The 20,425-nt window shown below is 38.5% G+C and overlaps 1 protein-coding gene across 27 annotated transcripts in view; it reads left to right on the top strand.

Annotated features, from left to right (window-relative positions):
* The window catches only part of kcnma1a (potassium large conductance calcium-activated channel, subfamily M, alpha member 1a), a 135,000-nt gene that overhangs the window by 21,476 nt on the left and 93,099 nt on the right, over nucleotides 1–20,425 (top strand). For all 27 annotated transcript variants that reach the window (XM_037973469.1, XM_037973472.1, XM_037973473.1 and 24 more), the window contains exon 2: nucleotides 14,579–14,746. In XM_037973469.1, the coding sequence (XP_037829397.1) occupies nucleotides 14,579–14,746 (168 nt within the window). The remainder of the gene's footprint in view (nucleotides 1–14,578; nucleotides 14,747–20,425) is intronic.

The raw sequence follows: 20,425 nt of genomic DNA on the forward strand, positions 1-20,425 counted from the left end.
ATTTGATATTTGACACTTTATAAGAGTTAAGGTACCAACTCTCCAAAAAGAGTTAAATTAACACTTTCTGGTGTGGACCCATATAGACACTTTAAAAGTGTTGAAATCAAATCTGACAGTGTTAATCTGGGCCTCCTGGATTTGCTGTGTAGTATCAGTGGTTCAGTATTAAGTCATAAAATAATATCGCACAATTAGCTAAATCTAACACTATAATTTGCTCAAAATATCCAGTTTAATATTGCCCAAACACAGCAGGAGGGTTTTTTTTTTTCATATGGAAATGGTTGAGACACCCAAATGTCCATGTTTCACCCAACTCCCTGCTCATGTTACAAGGCTGCAAACTTCCTGGTTACTTCTTTTCTTTTGATGAGGCCTTTGGGCTTTTACGCCTTTTATTTTGACAAATGGGCCTGGATCTTGGAGCTAAAAAGCACTTACAACAGCATTGATTAACAGTGGCCATTAGCTTGTGAAGTGGAAAGAGGACTTTCTTACAGTGAACCCTCACAGGCTATCCGGTGCTGGTTAAATAAAAGCACTACGGCTGAGGATCAGTCATGTGGATTTCCTCACTGCTGCATCCTAAAGAAGCCAAAGAGTTGGACATTATTTCACTGAAACACAAATAATTTATCAGTGTGCAGTTTATTGGGGCCACCTCTTCACCCTCCTGTTGTGTTTATTACAATGTTTGTGTTCCTGGTCACAAATGAGCTCAACCAACATATCTGATTAGAAATTCATGATAATACATCTATCATCATGTAATGCTATGATAGATTTTGAACAGTACAAATGTAGATGTTCTGTTTGTTTTTTATATCCTGCAGGCATCACTGATATGAGCTCACACAACTTGTTTTTGAGTAAAATTAATGATAAATGTATTAATTATTGTGACAGCAACAAATTTACAGATGAAACATGCAATTTATCACAGATTCCCAGGTGTCTCACACAGTCATTTCTAATGACTGCTCATTTTTTGACCAAGGGTGTAACAAAGTTGAATAAAACACCCCAAATGAAATTAAAATGATCAAAATGTATTTTGTCTGTGCAGATGACTTGTGTGAACAAAGCCATGAAATCTTGTGGAAATGACATAAAAAGAAATAGCTTTTATTAAAGTGAAAACATCTAAAAATAAAAAGAAGTAAAATCTTTGCAGAGATGATAAGAGAATAAAATATTAATGGTGTATTTGCACCCAATATATTGCTTAAGGACCCTGTTTAAGACTGTCGAGCTCATGTGGAGAATAAATGAAAATTTGATGACCACCTTGATTAATCACTCTCTCACACGCAGGAAACACTCCTCCTCTGTTGTCCACAGGGTTGCTTCTGTGTAATTTCATAAAGTAAATGCCCCTTTTATGCAAACACAGGCACAACACATTTTATGTGTTCCCCTCCCTCCGAGTTGTCCTTGGTGTTGAACAGTACTGCAGTGATCAAGTGCACACTGTTTGGACAGTAGAGGAGAGCTGATTCAGTCTTCACATCATTCCGTGTGAAAGCTGTTGCCAGTTCTCCTCCTAACACACCCTGACAGTGTTTTTTAAACGTTGGTGCCGAATTTTCAGCGCTGTTTTGTTTGTAGTCAACAGCGCAGCCTGCAAAGGTCAAATCTGCTGACTCTTCCTGTATAAAGCACATCACGGTGCCATCATGAGGGGGGTGCCGCTCCCGACCTCAGGCGCAAGGCAATTCCTGCAACACTCGGTGTCAGCTGCTCAAATCTCAAACCTTTTCTGTCTGCAGCAGCACGAACAGGGACAGGCAGATCACAGAGGAAACCAGAACCAGCTCATGTGCCTTGTTTGTGGATGTTTGATTCTGTAGTGGAAATCCTTTGGTTTTGTCAAGTTGAGCAGACAGAAAGCTGGAGAGGATGCCTCAGTCCTCTCAACAGCAGCCCAGTTTACACTTGACATCACAGAGAGACCTAATGCTGCTCAAACACAGTCCAGTGTTCCTCTAAAAGCAGTGACCTCTCTCCTAAATGCACAGATTGCTTTGTTGTGCTGCCATCTTGCATAATAGCACTGATCTCTGCCGGCTTGGGAGTCTGTACACAAACGTCATCTAGACTCCAGCTCTGCTTAATGGATCTTGTTAGCTAAGGTCAAAGTCCTCTCTGTGTGGGGTTAGAGTGAAGAAACACCACCTTCCCCGTGGAAGGAAGAACACTGTGGTGCGGTGTGATAGAACCCAAGCAGTAATAATCTGCAGGGTGTGCTCTCCTGATTTCCTCTCCCCAACTACAGGGTTATACATGCAAATTCTGTATGAAGGAAGCTGAGTTATTTTCCCCCAGTGGGAGGCGTGAGATCTAAATTTAAAATGATTAAATAAGCCTAGAGTTAGAAAACCATTTGCACTTCCATTTGTTAGCCTCTGAGCTGTTTTCAAATCAAGGGCAAGTCTCTGAATCATTAGGCACAGATGACTGCGTTTTTTACTGCCTTTAACAAGAACTTTTCTTCTGTTGACCCTTATACTGTATAACAATGTTTCTGGACTTAATTGGTACAATTAAGGAAACAGGGAATGAAAACAACTTAAATTCAGCTTTTGTTTAGTGTTCCCAATTAGCCAAAATGTCCTTTTTTACAATTACTGTACAATTTACCAGGAGCACTGCTTAGTATTTACACTTGTATCTCTGTTTTTCATCTTTCCACATAAAACGAGAGGTTTAAGCTTGCGTAAATACATTTCTATAGTGTAGGCTGTGTCATTCCTGAAAGATCTGAGAGTGTTATTGCATCAATGTGCTACCATACTTAAAGGTAGTATCTCACAGTATGAACAGCATTCACAAGGGCGTCTCCAGAATACCTTGCAACATTCATTTTGATTGTCATTTTCCTTATGTGAGTTACAGAGGTGCACAGTTCTGTTGCTTGAGGTTTGGAAATGATTAAAAAGAAATTGGTTTTCGAATTTTCTCTCAAAATAGTCACAGAGTCGTCGCGGACATCTCAAACCTGTCTTGAACCCATATGATTTTTGTTGTGAACATCTCCAACCTGTCTCAAGATCCCTAGAGCTGTACTTCGACACCTCCACTGGAGCTGTCATGTGTCGGAAAACATATACAATAATAATAATAATAATAATAATAATAATAATAATAATAATAATAATAATTTAAAAACTGGTCCAAATCAGCCTGTCTTCATTCAAAAGTGTACTCCAGTAGATAAATTCATAAATATGTGGGGCGGCTGCCTAAGGTGCACACAAATAGAGCTGGGGTGGGCAAGGCATGAGAGGAGGTGGACAACAAAATAATATGCACAGGAAGGAATGCAGTTTTGCAAGAGTTGCACAAGAAAATAGGATGTGATTTTCGAAAACTGTATATTCAAAATGGACAAAATAACAGAACAACAAAAAACATGGATTTAGGGACTAATATGTGTCTCATAGGAGCCTTAAATCTGAGAAAAGCAAGTCCAGAAAAGTCAGGCAAATAATTTAGCAATCTGCACAGTGATTTGCACTCGTCTTAGTCCTTTTTGCCTAACTTTCTGAGAAAGTGAGCTGCACCACATCCCATAAGGTTGAGACCTGTCTGTTCTTGTTGTCGTCTGCCTTTCCTTAATCTGGCTCAGATGGAAGTGTCTTCCTGTTGAAGGTGAGTTCTCCTCTCCACTGTCACCTCACCAACCAGTGGGTGCTCAGAACGGGGAATTGAATGTAGGCGAAGATTTGCTGCAGTTCTTAGTTTCTCTGGCTGTGTAGCTCTCTAAATGGCTCTGAATTTAATAGAAGCCTCCATAGTTTGCCACAAGAGCAATAAATTAGGTTTCTTGGTGCACCATTCTGCTCTTTAGCAGATGAAAACATGGACATGTACTTTCCACATTTGTTCAACGTTGGTTTTGTAATCTTATGAATCACTGCTTCTCAAAATCCTTGTGCAGAGGACATGGTGCTGCATATATGCCCATCTGTCAGCTTGTAGTGCTGGTTAGTCATTCATATCTTATGCAAAGGCTGCAGTATCATGCAACCTCCCCCACTCATGTGGTTTGGTCGTTACACATTTTGAGGAGCAGGTGATTCATTAAATACCAAGTTGTTCCCTTATTAGCTCCAAACGGGTGAATAAACAAATGCATAATTAAGTTTGTTTATCTTCATGACGTACCCTCATAATGCAAAGGTTATTGTAAATTTATAATTATTTATTTGATGTGAAACATGTGTTGTGATTCTCGTTTCGCTTTCAAGACAGCACATCACTACTCTGGACTTTGCCGTTAGATAAATCCATCTTTCCGTTATATCGAGATGTTGCTCTTTATAGAGCACCATCATTGATCAGCGCAAGTCTGACAGCAGGCAGCAGGGAGCCAATTAGATGAATAGCTAGCATCCTTGTAGTTTTCCGCTCATGGAAAACACCTCAACAGCCTGTTGTGCACAAGGTAATGGGGCTCCGGCTTTATGTGCGTGCTGTTTGCTGAGTCACTTATTGGCAGAGAGGCAAGCTGTCTGTCTGCATTTAGGAAGAAAGCTCATTAAGGTGTTCTGAGGGCAATTGGGGCTCGAGGTTAAGACAGGTGACTGCTTGATAGGGCTGTTGATATTGTTGTTGCCTGGGATCCTGAAATTCAATGAGGGCTGTGAAAGGAACAAGGCTCCTGAGAAAGAAAAAGAAAAAAAAAAAAGCTTGTGCTGTCAGTTTAACAAAACATATTTTTTTTTTTTGTTCTTAATCCAAATTGTCTTACTAAATAAAGACTCAATAAGTCTCTGTCAGAAAAGAAAAGAAAAATGAAATATTGTAAATAGAGAAACTCCAACAATCAACACTCAAGGTTTGAAGCAAAGATCTTGTAAAATAAGTAGCAATTTGAGTTTGGATTGTAAATCACTCTCTTCTAATACCACACCAAACTTTAGGCCACTATCTGTGAAACTGATTGAAGTATAGCCATGTTTTGTGTTTGTTGAAGGTAAGTTTGTCCAACGGTTTTGATTTTGTAATGTGTGTGGCTGAGTGCATACCCTGCCGCTCTTGGGCTGCCATTATTTAGGAGCTGTGAGTTTTACCACTAACTCTGTGGTCCAAGTAAGAGTCTGAAGACACTCTTTTTCCTCCAAATTCTTAAGTATCAAGAGATGTAAACTCAAAGCAAGCCCCAGACAAAATCTATCTTTGCCCTTAACACACATGAATGCACACAATTTCATAGTGCCCCTGAATGAAAGCCTGTTTTTTTGGAGCAATCATAGAAAATGGAGTCAACCTTCTGGCTCAACAGATAAAAATATGTGGTTTGAAGCAGTAAGAGCATCACAAGCATGTCATGTTGAGGAACCCCACAGCACTATTTACTGCATGTTTAACAGTTACCGCAGCCTGCTCTGAAGCAGGGGGTCATTGAAAGATATTTGGTACAATAATTTTATGACTTCAAAAAGCTTTAGGATATTGTTTAGACATTTTAAGTGTGCTTGTCAAGAATGCCCCCCACATACATATACATCTGAGAACAAAATGGTGGATATCCGCCCTTAGGTGATGGTGCCACTGATGGTTGAATCACAATTAAAGCTGGATTTTATTCAACCGTGCTTGTGTTTTTTCACCTTCTTTATGATAGGTCTAAAAATATGTACAATAACCGCCTCTGGGAAAATAATCTAGCCTACTGTCTGACTCAGAAAATGCACTGGTCATGTACTGTTTATGCAGAATATTTGTTTTGTACTAGTAATAACAACAAGGTTTCTTGACATATTTAAACTCAGATTTTTTTGGCAGTGTTTTACATTAAAGCACATTTTTCTGCAGTGTTAAATGAACCAATGCGAAGCGTACTCCGTTTGCACCTGATTTGCATGGAAAACATGGATGTGATCTGGTGTGTATCACCATAGTAACAAGTCATCTCCAGATTGGGGAGAGCAAAAATGAATTAAACCTGTTGAGAATTAAGTGACAAATTATCACATGTTCACTTTTGGAGTTGGAATTTGTCGTGGTCCCTCACCTCACTGTCCACCCCCGCAGTAATTCATTATATCTGTTCACATTAAATATGTTGTTGCTAAAAACATTTTCATAGTCTGCATGTCCGAGGGGATTAAAATCTTTCAGTGTCTATTTTATCTATTTATCAGGAGAAAAGTTTTTCCTCAGAGGTTGAGTTGTGATGCTCACTTTGTTTTACTATTAAAGCTACAGCTGCTGACATCAGCAGAGAAAATCATTGGTATGCATTGCATAAATCTATCAGCTTTTGTTTTATCTAAGTTTTTACAAATAAATATATATGATATAAATTTTGTAAGTATACTATTTCTAACAACTTCTGCATACTTCTATTATATTCATATGTCAAAGCTCATTCTGGATATGGGTGCTGTGATTTTTATTTTTTTATGATTTTTATACTTTTCAAAATACCTAACTTCATTTACAAATATTTTCCCTTTTGACATACATTTAGGTCTCTTCAGTTCTTCCAAAAATGTTGTTCTTTGAAATCTGCTTCAGCATACTAGCTCTGTTTTTTTTGTCTTCTTATGCTACTTTTAGCTTGTAGCTGGGCTTTTGCTTATTTTATCTTTTAGCTAGCCTTTTGATACTTTTGAATTTTAGCTAGTCATTTGCTCATTTTAGCTCATGTTTTGCTTCTCTTAGCTTTTACAACACTTTCAGCCTCTTCAGTCAGATTCAGAAAAGACACTCAGCACTCAGCATTCACGCCTCATCTTTGGAGAAAATGCAATTTCTCTACTGTTGCTTGCTCCTCTCAGAGTTAAAGCTCCTGTAGCTTCAGCTGCCAAATCTGCTGCATATGAAATGAGGAGAGATAGAACCGAACATTTGTTCCTTTCTCAGTGCCTTTGTTTGACATTTTACATCTGATGACAAAACATTAATTTGGTTTTCTTGTTTGCGTGTTTAGTCTGATCTCATTTAAGCAAATGGCCACATAAAATCTGCTGACATTAGGATGAAAAAAACTCAAAGACGTTACAGAATGACCTTTCAATCACCCACAATTCACTGCGTCATCTATTTATATCTGGAGCCACTGAGGTTTGAAATGATATTTCAATAGAAGTGGTTTGGCACAGCATTATGAATCAGCAGGACTATAGATTCAAGATATTCTTTCTTTCATTCTAGTTGTAAGGAAGTGACCCTAATGCAGATGCATCTTTATTTGGTGCTTTTTTCTTTGAGTAAAAAAAAAAAAAGCATAGAAGAAAGCAGTTCTTAAACAGCCTGCGCTGCCAGGCTTATACGCTCTGCTTTTACGTTTCACTGTCTTATTGTTTCTCTCTGCCAGCAGAGGAGACGTCACAGTTGGGACAAAAAGCGGACTTGGAGTGCAGCCATTTGGAGGAGTGAGCTCTTGTCCCGTTATGTAGATTGGTGGGCTGTCCGGCAGGGACGCAGAGAGATATAAAACCTTTTGGCTTGTCTTTCTGTTTGCCAATACTGTGGATGTCATCTATTTAGTACAGTGTCCACAAATTGACTGATTCCACTCTGGGCTGCCGTGTTCAGAAACGACTTGGCACAGAGAGGTAACATATTTGTGGCTGCTTTTTAAAAAAAAAAAAAAATAGAAACATTTCATTATCTCCAATTATTGCAAATGTTTAGTCACCTTAAAATGAAGAACAAGAAAGATGCACATTCACCTTCAAAATGACTGGAGGTGCCCAGCCACAATGCAATTAATCATATGGCAAAATATCTTCCATTGTGCATGTCCTAAAATGAAAAATGGCAATACAAAAAGTGCACGATGATTGGAAAATATATCAAAATGAAATTAATTCATATCAATCAAGGAATTCATATCAACCACTGCCTTGCATGCCAAAGTTTTAGAATTATAGCCATTTTGGTCAAATCTTGAAAAAATTAGGATATTAGTGATGCCACACAATACCATGAGAACTTATATAATCTACTAACATTAAAAGTATATGTTGAGGATTACTCTTAAATACTACCATTCCAAGAGTTTATTCCAAAGTTTTAAATAAAGATGCTTAGCTACTACCATGCACACGCACACACACAAAAAATAGTTATAGCAGTTTTTGTGTTTGTTCAACATTACAACACACTTCACTTTTAAACTTACATCATTACAGATCAGAACAACAGTATCTTCATTGATTTTGGAACTTGTTCCCCTCAGTTTTCTGCTTGCCAGTAATTTCTGAGGAAAGCTGATATCTCAATGACTTCCTACGACCTGACAACCATTATCCTGTACCATTTGGCCTCTATTGTTCTATATTGTTCAGCAGACATGACCTACACACTGATAAAATGGCTTTTCTCCACATGGTGTTGTCAGGGCCCTGCACCTGTTTATGTAAAGCGCAAAACCATTATGTGAAGAGGCTCTTCAGCATATTCTTCACCCCTCTTCCCCCTTTTTTCCTGTGACCCAGTGAGGATCTGTAACCCAGAGACACTGGGTAACTGTACCGGCATTAAAATAGCAAACAGAGAGAACGAAGCATGTTATGAGATTCCCTGCTTTCACGTCTCACGGGGTGAGCCTATAAATAGCCACTCAGACTGGAATAGCGTTTTCCCGAGCGATGCGTTCGAAAGCCAGAGGAACAGCTGCGTTAAAGCCAAGTCCTGTTAGATCAGCCAAGTCAGATGAGCTTGACCCTCCATCTCTTTCCCTGCTCTCTCACTTCCCATTTTCTCCTGCTTCCTAATCTGTCCCTCTGTCTTTTACTTGTGTCAACATGTCATTATCCGTCATCAATTGTCCTCTCCCTTTCTGTCTCTTGATGTATTTTAATTTGTTCCTTTCTATAATTACATCTGCCGCCGTGGCTTTATTGTTCTATCTTCTTGCCTCCCTCTGACTTATTCTTTGATGAGTTCTTCTTCTTGTCCTCCTCTGTCCCTGTCTTTTTGCCCTTGTCCTGTAGATTTCTCTCTGTCACTTCCTCTCCTTGTCTTCCTCCCTGTGTCATGTTTTATTCGTCGCTCTCTTGCTCATTACTAACGTGCCTCCCCTGTGTACGCAGCTAATTGGTGCAATCCTAATATTAACATTAACATTATAAAAAGGTCTCTTGAAGTAGGCAGATGAACTACATAAAGTATATTTCAGACTGAAAAGTCCAAAAAGGGTAACATTGACCAGTTTCATGGCAAAACTAAACTATAAAACTGAAAAAAAAGGTGAAATCTTGTCCATGTTTTGTTTTGAAATTGTGTGAACTTTGAAGGTACTCGTTGCAAACAATGAAATCAAACTTAAAAGAACTTATCCAAAACTATGCCAAATGGGGCTGTTCAAAACAATTTAATCCATTTTATTTCTTACTTTAAGTTTTTATTTTCTTGCAGTGTCTTCATGACATTGCAATGAGAAGCTTTAGTTATAATGTGAAGGTAAATTTCTGGATATTATCAGTGTTTTTACAGTCAGGCACTACTTAACTAAAGGCATACCCAAAATTAGATGTAAGTTAAAATTGCATTTCAGGTATCAGAGAAAATATCTAATAAAAGAGACAGGTTATGGATCACTTTCAAGGGTGCCACTAAGAGGGGGCCAGTGGAGGCAATGCCCCCTGTTTAAAGTTGCTGTCCCCCTGGCCAGACAGTCTCATGTTAGCAAAATATCTCCTGACCCACTGAACAGATTTTAATAACATTTTCAGAAAGTAATCATTGGATGTAGATCTACAAATTAATGGCTTTTGGAGTCAACCCAATTTAAAATGGCTGCCCCAGTAACTGATCTTGTCAAACACAAAAGTTGCTTTACTCAGTCTTCATTACAGATCTTGAGCTAAAATTTGGCCTGGTCATCAAGTCAAGTCTAATTTATTTATATAGCACTTTTCAGCAACAAGGCAGTTCAAAGTGGCAGTAGCTGAGAGTCATCAACAACACATACTTTGAGCACTAACAGCTCTATCAACATCTCATCTAAAAGATAGAGGGCAAGAAACATTCTTTCAGGGACTTCTAGTTTCAGTTGTTTTTCATTGTTATAGTGTATATTTCCATTATTCTGTGGAAGAAATGTTTAGTTTTGTTATTGTTTTATTTTTTTTTTGTTGGTTTGTTGATTGGTTTGACTGTAAAGCACTTTGATCAACCTCTTTTTTGTGCTATATAAATAAAATTAATGGTGACATTTGCAATTGAAATGTTAAGAGAGGACAGGGCAAGCTTCAATGAACTGAGTAGTCCCTGGGCTGTCCTCTTTTAATAAAATCAATAGGAAAATTAAAAGAAGAAAGTTAAATGATACTAGAAGACAATTCCCTAACCCCTACATTGCAATAGTTTTTTCAAAAATTTTATTACAGCTTTTGGTTTTGGTGTACCACTCTAAGACTATCAGTGGCCCCCATCCTACCACCCCCTTTGAAAACTTTCTGTAGGCGCCCCTGATGATTTCAGGATCGATGGTTTCCTGAAGCGTTTGCAGACAACAGCCAACGACTTGAGCAGCTCTTTTAAAAAAAGTTCAGTCTGTCACTAAAACATTTACACCATGTGATTTCATGCTGAGCATGTTGTGAGTAGATTTTCACACAGCAGTGGGGTTCACTTTGCTGAAGAGTTAGACACGAGCTGCCTGTTACCTGCAGCTCATATTACAGCTCACTGATCGTCTTCTGTTACAAGCTTCAGTCGGAAAAGAAAAGCAGAACGTGGTCATGGGAATGAATTCTTTACAAACTTATACTTTCCCAGTTAGGCTTTTGATGGCAGAAGATATCTGCTTTATATAAACAATAATAAACAGTATTTAGCTTGACTATATGAAGCTGCAATTATAATAAAATTAAAATCAGATACTCTGAATAACATGCAAACATTTATTTCTTAGAGTCTTGATATTAAATTGGATAAATATTAAGTACTAAACAAAAACACTAAATGAGTATTTCCGGAAAAATTGTCAACCTGTAAAAAGTATCAAACGATAAAAACAATCAAAAGCCCAGTAAGTGTTGATCAGGACGTTTTGCATGGATTAATTTCCCCACAGCATTTATTTGTTGTAACATTTAGCCTCTTCTTTATTATTAAAATGTCTACTTGCTCCTGTTGCTGTGCTCCACCACAGTTTGACATCACAGGTGTGTATTTATAGCCAGCAGATGGATTCTCCCATAACAGTATGCTTCAGTGCCTCTATTCCCCCAGCTTTGCCTACCGCCAGCCACTCAAATGAACTGGAAGAAATACCCTGTTTACATTAGCTCCTCTGATCTGCGCGGCCATGTTTGGGACTTCATCCATTATTCATGTGTTTCCCTCCAACACATACATGTTCAAGTGCAGAACGTGTATTCGTAATTGGACCAGGCATTTGTGGAAGGCTCTAGGCTAAATACAAACTGAATAAACAAAAATACCAAATTATAAAAATATATATGTTTTAAATTTTATATTTTGAGATCTATTTTATGTACCATCAATTAAAGTTTAAACAGGTCACAGAAAATTAAATTTTACCAGTCTGAACTAACATTTTGTTATCTTTTATGGTTTTTACACAATTGCAGTTTAAGTTTTATTATTATTATAATTTTTTTTCTTCACAGATTTTGCCACGTAATTGTTCACCTGACAGTTAATGATGTTATACTCCTATTTTTAAAATGTCTAAAATTTCCAAATTTTTTGTCAACAAACTTTTCTTACTCCAACTCCAATTTATTTATTAAATTAAGTCCTTTTTGTCTTCTTTTACTCAGAGTGTTCTTCACTGCTATAGGACCAGCAGTTTTCTTTCAAAGAACCCCTCAGAGAACAGAGAGTGCACACACAAACTATTAGTTTATTTTTGTTCAAAAACTTCTCTTCAAAACTGGAAGTGAAGGGTCGTGTTCAACTTGTCATGTCTTCAACATAAAACACTGTAGAAACATCAAAGTTCATGTGTGGCCATCAGAGTCTTCTGCTGCTCATGGTTCAAGAAGTTTTACAATCTGACATACAGTTTTTTCACAGCCACAGTTTGTTTGAAGCTTTTTTTTCAGTGTGACTTTCTGTCTGCTTTTCGTTAACTCGGCGGTCAGGGAGTGACAAACACAGGTGTGTGGACACCATGGTGAACCTAATGAACCACTGCCAGCAGCTTTGACATTTATTTTGATCTTTACACTTTTTACACAGTTTATACATCAAAATGTAGGCATGTTTAAAAAATGACAAAATCAATATTGGAATTTTGTGCATCAGCTGCATTTACAGCCTTCAAAGACAAACCTTCAAAGTTTGTCTTCATTATGCACCTATTCTGAACAAGTGATAAACAATTTTAATTAAATGTAATTTAAAAAAAACATTCTCTAATCCTGAGTAAATAATTTTTCTTTTGCCATAAACTATGTGAGATTTGATTTGTATGAGAGCCAATAATAACTTAAATGGAAGATTAGGTGGTTGGGGTCTTCTGGTTCAGAAACAAGTAGGCACAGCGTGCACATGCTGTGATGTACTCACACAGGCAGTCAGTGAAACTTTAGACAAGGGTGTACATGATGACCTGCATACATACACACTGTGCTGAATATCTGCAGCATGTTACAGGGGAGACGTATGCTGACGGTGTAGCTGAATAGGCTTTTAAAGATGATGGACTCGGGGTTGGTGGTTCAGGATTTAGGAGAGGGCAGAATCTTAGTCATGCAGCCTGCACAGTCAGATACGTTTTTAAAGAGCTTAGAGGATTCTTTTCCTCTTTTTTTTCCCAGCAGCAAGTTATATAATGTGTTTTATTGTGCAAATAAAATGTCTGCAAACTATATAGTTCTTTTAATCTGAAATACATTTTTTTTGTAATATGTTTGTTATATATATTTTTTTCTTGTCAACAAAAAAGTGTAACATGTTTCTGCAATTGCTGCCAGATGATTAGTTTGTTACTTATATAGCAAAGAATGAACAGCTGCCCTGCATATAGCAGATAGGACGGTTCTAGGAGGGACGACTTGAAGAGACAGGAACCAAAAATTTATTATTACAAACTACTGTAGACCCCCCCAAAATAATTCTCCGTCTTGCAGTCTACTTCCTCTAATCTTAATTGTGATTTCAAAATCAGACATTGATGGAGGTATGTGCAACAAATTAAATTTGGAGTTTCAATTTCTGCTCCAAACGGTCACGAAAACAGTAGAATTTTCAAAAAGCAAACGATTAAGAACATATGATTAAGAATATTTTGCCATACTCTGCTTGAGGAGCTTGCTCTCTTCTTATCTTGCCTCCTAAATGAGCTGCATCTCCCACCCCCTGCTGCTGTCTCTCTCTGTGAGTGAGACGAGGAGCAGGGAGGCGGGCAGACATACAAAGACTGCTCTGCTGCGTTCGGAAATAATATTTAACACCAAGCACAATCAATTATTAATCCATCATATGACAAGACACTTTTCAGTGGAAAAATGTGGTGATGTCACAGAACAGAATTTAGAAATAAAAAAACAAAACTTGGGGGGAAAAACAGATTTCATAGATCCTTGCAAAAGTTTAACAAGAAGGTATCAATGGAAATTTCATGTTCAAGGCAATTTACTTTCTTTAGGTGCAATAATGCAATTTTTCCAAACATAATGAATTACAGTGCTGACTAAAATATTCAGGATTGTTATTTTTGCAAGAACCGAGCAGCCATACACTTTTCATGAAACATACTTCTGTAGTTTCTGACTTTCTTTTCACCAATGTATTTAATGTGTGTATAAAGCACAAGTAACTGGATTATCTGCTGGAGCTCAGAGAGCCAACAGCAGGAGCAGGAAAATGATCTGATGACTAAGTCAGGCTTTTTTAGGCCTAGTTTATTAGCATTGTTATGAGGTTGGAATGAAATTAGGAAAATGGCAGCTGTGTCCATGCCGTATCATTGTCAAATGTAATCCAATTTGATCAGGCAAGCCTCTTGAAATGGACAGAACACTCTCATGGGCTGATCTATAATGGCACTATTATTACACCCTGCAGAAATACTACGTAGTGAACTTTTACTGTTGTATGTGAGCAGATATCTCTGCAGCTGTGTATTTAATCGCTGGAATTTGTTGCCTCAGTGGCTTTAAACATAAGGAAACCTACTCATTAAATTTTTCTGCCAGAAGGACAGGGAAGCTGAGAGCCAGCTAGTGTCAAAGTCAGGAGTGAGTGAATGGCTGCAGAGGAACAGCTGCACGCTGTGTCTGTGCCAAGGAAAGCTTGTTGGTGAACTGCTATGCAGGTCTGCTCACTCATAAGGACAGGGGAAGAAGCATTGAAGGGCCTGCGTGACAGCAGCAGTGATATGCCTCTTCCCCTAAAGAATGATTGATGTAAATCATATGTGCAAATCAGCTAGAGCAATATACATTGGAATAATTCTTGTAGTAGTTATATTATGTATGTGAGTTTACATGTGGCCACTAATGATAATATTAAATATTAAAGGATATAAGACTAACCCAGAGGGTCTGATGTGTCTTAACAGTGTGAATGGCTTTGTTCTGTCCTCTTATTTCTTTTTATTACATACCTTCATTTGGTTATTTTTGTTATTTTCTTTCAGGAGGCTCGGAAGGTGAATAATCCTGCCAACAATCAGGCAGCAGACAAGACAACAAAGGGTCCTGATGAGAAAGAGGAGGCAGCAGCCAGTGAGGTGGGATGGATGACTTCAGTCAAAGACTGGGCCGGAGTCATGATTTCTGCTCAGACACTCACTGGCAGAGTTCTGGTAAGTTTTGCATTACCTACTGAACACAAACATCGAAATCCTCCCAAACTCAAGTACAAACTCACTGGAGCTCTTTGATCCAATAAGGGAAATCTAAAACTTAATTTCTTTCAGCAATCTGAGCTGCAACTGATGCTCTGACCTGAGTTGTCCGCCACATGCTGCTGTTTTCTCACCTGTTTTACACAGATCCAATGGGATGACATGGAGCAGTGTAGTTAATTTGATTGTGAAAGAGGCTCAGACCTGGCTGGATCTCAGAATTTTCTGGCAGAGTCCAACCTTCTTTCTGCTGCAGTGGTCCTTCTGCAGCATCTTTTAGACTGTCCTGGGCCTCTGTTAGCCCAACCCTTTGAATGCTGGGAGTCAACCTCGTTACATATTGAGTGCTAACAAATAACACAAGATCTTTGTTGAAAACTTTGGCATGCAGGGTCGCAGGAGATATACATTCTTTCAAGGAATGTTCATTTCATAACTTTAATGGTATGGCATAAACTTAATGAACTGTGTTTGCTGATTTCCACAACAGGAAAATAGACATGGGTTTTACTGCTGTGTGTAGCGTATTTTATTTGTATAGGAATTCCCAAAAAGATGCAGTGCATGTACACAATGCCTGTCAATTTATGCATTTTTGTTCTAGTGAGGCTAACAGATCATGCATAAACATTTGTTTTTTTCTGCTAGACGTGTGTGTTTAAGCTCTCCTTTTCACATCTCAGCTGTAATCACAGTTGATCTGTTTTTGCACCGACATCCACTGTGGACTGAATGAAACAGTTGTGGGAGTAAAAAGAAGAGGAGCTAAAACCCAAAGTGAAACACTAACAAAGTCACTGTTAATGTGTGCTGGAATGTAACACTTTCCTCTTGCCTGATGAGAATAAATTTGGAGTTGAGAAAGACTCGGGCCTTTTATGGAGGAGAAGATGGAAAAAAAAAATCCTGAAGGGAGCTGTCAATTTACTAAATGAGCTTCTCTTTCATCACTTTCCCACTCACACAGCTCCACTGGCACGGACACAGCTCCCTTTCCCTTTCATCTTCAGCTCCCAATCTGCCCTGTATGCATGCCTCTGTGTGCTGTAAGTGTGTGAGAGAGATTTAAAGTGAGAGCGAGAGAAAAACGCCAGCAGAAACAGATGGGCAAACTGAAAGTAAAACAGATTGCTTGCTACCTTCAAGGAGAAATGAGGCCCAGGCTGCTTAAAAGGGGTTTCTAAGCTTAGAGGTGTCCCAGTGTTTCACCTACTGGGTTTTGCGCTACTTCTGGTGCAGGTGATAATTCTGCACACCAGGCCGTGTTTCCTTACGGTGCTCACTCTAATGATATGCAGCACAATACTGCAAGCACGGAGTGCTCCGTGAAGGTGAGTGACTGGCTCATCATGTGGGTGGAACATGCACATCCGTGGGTTCTTGTTTGCAAGTATTTTTTTACATATACTATACTGTAAAAGCAAGATCTCTCACGCGGTTGTGGGTATGTAATGTACTGTATGTGTGTGTGCGCACGTGTGGGTGGTTAGGCGATTTGTTGTGGAGCTTTTTTGCTCTTCCATCAGTGCTTTACTGCAGATTGAAATTGCAAGGAGTATCCGTGTACACAGAACCTGGCTGGTAACCATAGCAACTGCTGTGTAGTGGTGCTCAGTCATCTGGCATTAGTGGGCCTGTCTGCCTGGGCAGAGCAAAGCAGAAATAAAACCACACACCAAAAAACACGGCTTCTTTTGTGCTCACACACACACACACACACACACACACAGGTGGTTTTGTTCTGTTCAAGTGAAAAAGAAACAAAAGCAGACTGAGATGGATTGTTTCTGGTAGGCAGAGCCCTCCATCCTGGTTGATTTGTTTGCCTTGATGACTTTACTGTTAGTGAAAGATCAAGTATACCCTCAGGCTTATTGAATTACCAGACAAATATAAATCCACCCAAGGTGTGAAATGATTAATTTTTCAACCTTTTTCTTATAGAGTCAAGTTGCAATCACAAACATCTTGGGGGAAACATGTCCAAAATACGTTTTCTACAATAATATCTAAAACTCTCAACTAATATGTTTTGCAGGATAAAAATGTAGCAGCTGAATTTTTTGTTCTAGTTTTTTTCTCACATAAACTCTGGAACATATGCAGTAAATCAAGTCTTTTTGCCCTTCAGAGTAACCCCCATTACAAGGTGCAGGAGAGTTTTAATGGCAGACCTTGGGCATGGGCTGATAACCGGTTTCAAGGTATACCACGGAGTTAAAACATCATAGTGTCAAAACCACACAATTTTTTCATCATACTGTTACTACAGTTTAAATGCCTTTTAATAAGTTACCAGAGACAACGTTACCCCCGCCTACACACACACACACACACAGTTTCCTCTGGTCTCAGTAATGAGCAGTGCTCCCTCTCACCTGTTACTTTACTTCAATCCAACAAGCTACGAGCTTTAGCATGTTAGCAGGTGAAATATATACAGCCTTCTGCAGGCTCGCTATGGGAATAATTACCCAGCTAATAAACTTGCACTGGCTTGTCAGGCTCTCAGTGTTACTTTACAACGAGCAAAACAGCAGAGAAAAAACATAGGTACAGTTACTTTAGAATTATTATGCATTAAAATACCTATAAATTTTTTATTTATTATATTATTTTATCACCCCTATAAAATAATAATTTGTGGTATTATTTAGGCAGCAAAATCATAGTTATTGCATTTTTGATTTTAAGTAAAAGCAAAGAAATTAGGTTATGCATTTTTAAATATTTGTTTGAATTTTGTGGAATTTTGCTCAAGGATTCCTTTTTATTAGTTTCTTATTAGTTTCCTAGTAGTTTAAGTGGGTAATGGATCAACATGCACGTCCAAGGATGCAGGCCATAATCCAAACATAGTCTTGCAGCTGATTTATATTGTGTGATTTAATTTAGTTTTTTATTATTATATATTCTTTTGGCTTTTGCTTAAATATGTCTGTCAGTTTTGCTGTTTGTCTTTTCTGGCAGAAGCGTCTAATTGTTTTTATCTTCCTTCAGAAGAGGTTTTTTTTACACTAGCATCCTCATGATCTTTATATTTTTGTCAGTTTCTGTTACAATTCAGTCAAGTGTTAGAAAAATCATAATAAAATCCAGTTGCATGTGAATTATGCACAGACACGACAAATGACAATTTCTACTGATGACCTTTTGACATACTGACAAGCAAAAGGAGATTTTGCAGCACTGATAGGGAAGCAGTTCTTAGTGATCCAGTAAGCATGCACAACAACAAGACCTTTGCAAATGGAATGCAGTCACCATAGTTACACCTGTGCATTTCCCACTGAGACATGTCAGATGTTTACTATGAAAAAAGGAACTACATATGCACTCAGTCTAACATTTCATAGCCTTTGTGCACAGCGCTCGTGGGGTTAGGTCTGTTTATTATCCAGTCTGTTGAATTCAGACATTAGGTCTCACATACAGATCCTTTAAGATACTGCCTTGTGAATTTAACAACTGCAGTGCATGTATGAAGATACGTTCACTGGTAATTTTCCGTGGGTGGATGTAAACATTCAGAGAACTGCAGGGCAGGGTCAGTCCTTCATGAATTGAAAGATTTGTGTTTACTTTCAATAAAAAAAACAAGGCTGTTTCTCAGCTGAACCACAGAGGGCATCTGGTTGTAATGAGACAGGCTTGGGCGTGAGAGAAGAGACGGTCTCAAACTCATCCTTAGTACTCATTCTTCATGTCATCCACTGCGTCCAACTTTTCATAAGATGTAGAGTCAGGTAGAGGTAAGGTTTAATCTTAATTGCCTGCTGCCACAAGAAAAAAGGTGGTTGATAATTTAGCCCATGTCTTTGTGTGTGTGTGCATCTGTGCATTCCTGTGTCTTTGTCATAACCCAGTTGACAAATTTCAATCTAACTTTCAAAAAGTAACCAGTGGATGCACATCTAAAACTAACAAAATTTAGGAGCCAACACAATTCAAAGTGACCACCCCAGCTCATCCACCTAAGGCTATAACTCAGCCAATTTTACAGACACTGAGCTAAAATTTAACATGGTAGTAGCTGAGGGCCGTCCCCAACACATACTGTAAGCACTATACATTGTGCAAGATCTTTGCCTAAAATTGCTATAATAAATGTTGGATTTAAACCTGTTTGTTTTTTGCAAAAATATCTCATGAATATAGATGGATTTTATTGAAAGTCTCAGACATTAATCATTGGATGTCCATCTGTACCTGATTAACTTTCGAAGTCAGCCCAGTTGAAGATGACAACCACAGCTAATCCATCTCAGCCACCACAAAGGCTGTAACGCAGTCAGTTTTAAAGACATTGAGGTACATTTTGATGTGGTAGTAGCTGAGAGTCAATCCCAACACATACTCTAACAGCTTGAAATCTTACGTCATTGAGTGAGATCATGTTATTTTTAATGTTTGACCAAAATGGATTTAACTTCATAATTTCCCAACATAAGATGATTTTAGTTTAACCCTCAGGTACTAAAAGCATTGGGCAAGCTTCATTCCTCCAGGGAATGCTAAGTCTCTAATTCCATCATGTTTTTAATAAATTTTAAGCAGAATTTATTTTTGAGGAAATATGTATAAGGACGTAAAACACTAAAGTTAAGGAAATTAAAAAATATACAACTGTGAAAGTTTGTATTTGAAATGTATCTTTGCATCTTTATGCCTTATGCGATACTCAGGCTTTTTAAAACTGTCGGGAATGAATAATGATTGATCAATTATCCTGTAAAAGTCTCTCTGAGGACAAAATGACTTAGTCCCAGCTGCTGGAGGATGTGTCTCTTTGAGCTCTTTGGGACAGCTGTCCACACAATGCCACTGCTTCGGGAAGATGGGTGAGAAGAAGAGCACCTCTGGTCTGCTCATCAGTTTTCTGACAACCGTATCACCCCAGTTGCTTTGTTGAAAGACCTCATTAAGCACTCAAGGGCACGTCCGAGGAAGGAAGTGACTGCTTGGACAGCTGGAAATACGAGTGTTCTCGCACTCCACTATCGCAGCATCTCAGCTACTTGACTTCAACATCTGCTTTAGTAACAATGCATGTAATCCTGTAATGTCCAAGTAAAATAGCATGGATTATAAACTCTGAATGTAGATATTCTCTCTATCTCTCTGTACAGTGGGCTTGCACAGCATGGTGGGTCCAGAAATAGGTCAGTCCTGCCATGTTTCTTAATGGGATCTTGGGTGGCAACCAGGGACCATCTGTTCACACGGCCTGCTCTCTAATCCTTGTGGTCATCCCACTGCCTTTACCCATCCACCCTGCACTGAGTGGCACTCTGCTTTTTGACTTCTATCATCCAAAATTACAGCAAATGCAACACATCTGTCTGCCTTTACACAAAAATGGACAGCGCGTGGATTCAAGCTGCTGTTACGGAAAACAAAACTAAACAAAGCACAAGTAAAGCAGCAAAACTTTTGACAGGAAGCCTAATTTTCTTTATGGCACTTCTTCCCTCTACCAGCAATTACTCCCTTCATTATCTGCTTAGGTGCGAAAAGTTGCTTTCAGTGACTGTGTTTGTGTGTGTTGGCAGGAAGGTGAGATTATTCGATGTGCAAAGATCCTGTGGGTGTGTTTTATTGTGTTTCCGCAAACATCCTGTTGTGGTGAAAATAAGT

The sequence above is a fragment of the Kryptolebias marmoratus genome, linkage group LG22 (genome assembly GCF_001649575.2).
Source record: "Kryptolebias marmoratus isolate JLee-2015 linkage group LG22, ASM164957v2, whole genome shotgun sequence".
NCBI classification, from domain to species: Eukaryota; Metazoa; Chordata; class Actinopteri; order Cyprinodontiformes; family Rivulidae; genus Kryptolebias; species Kryptolebias marmoratus.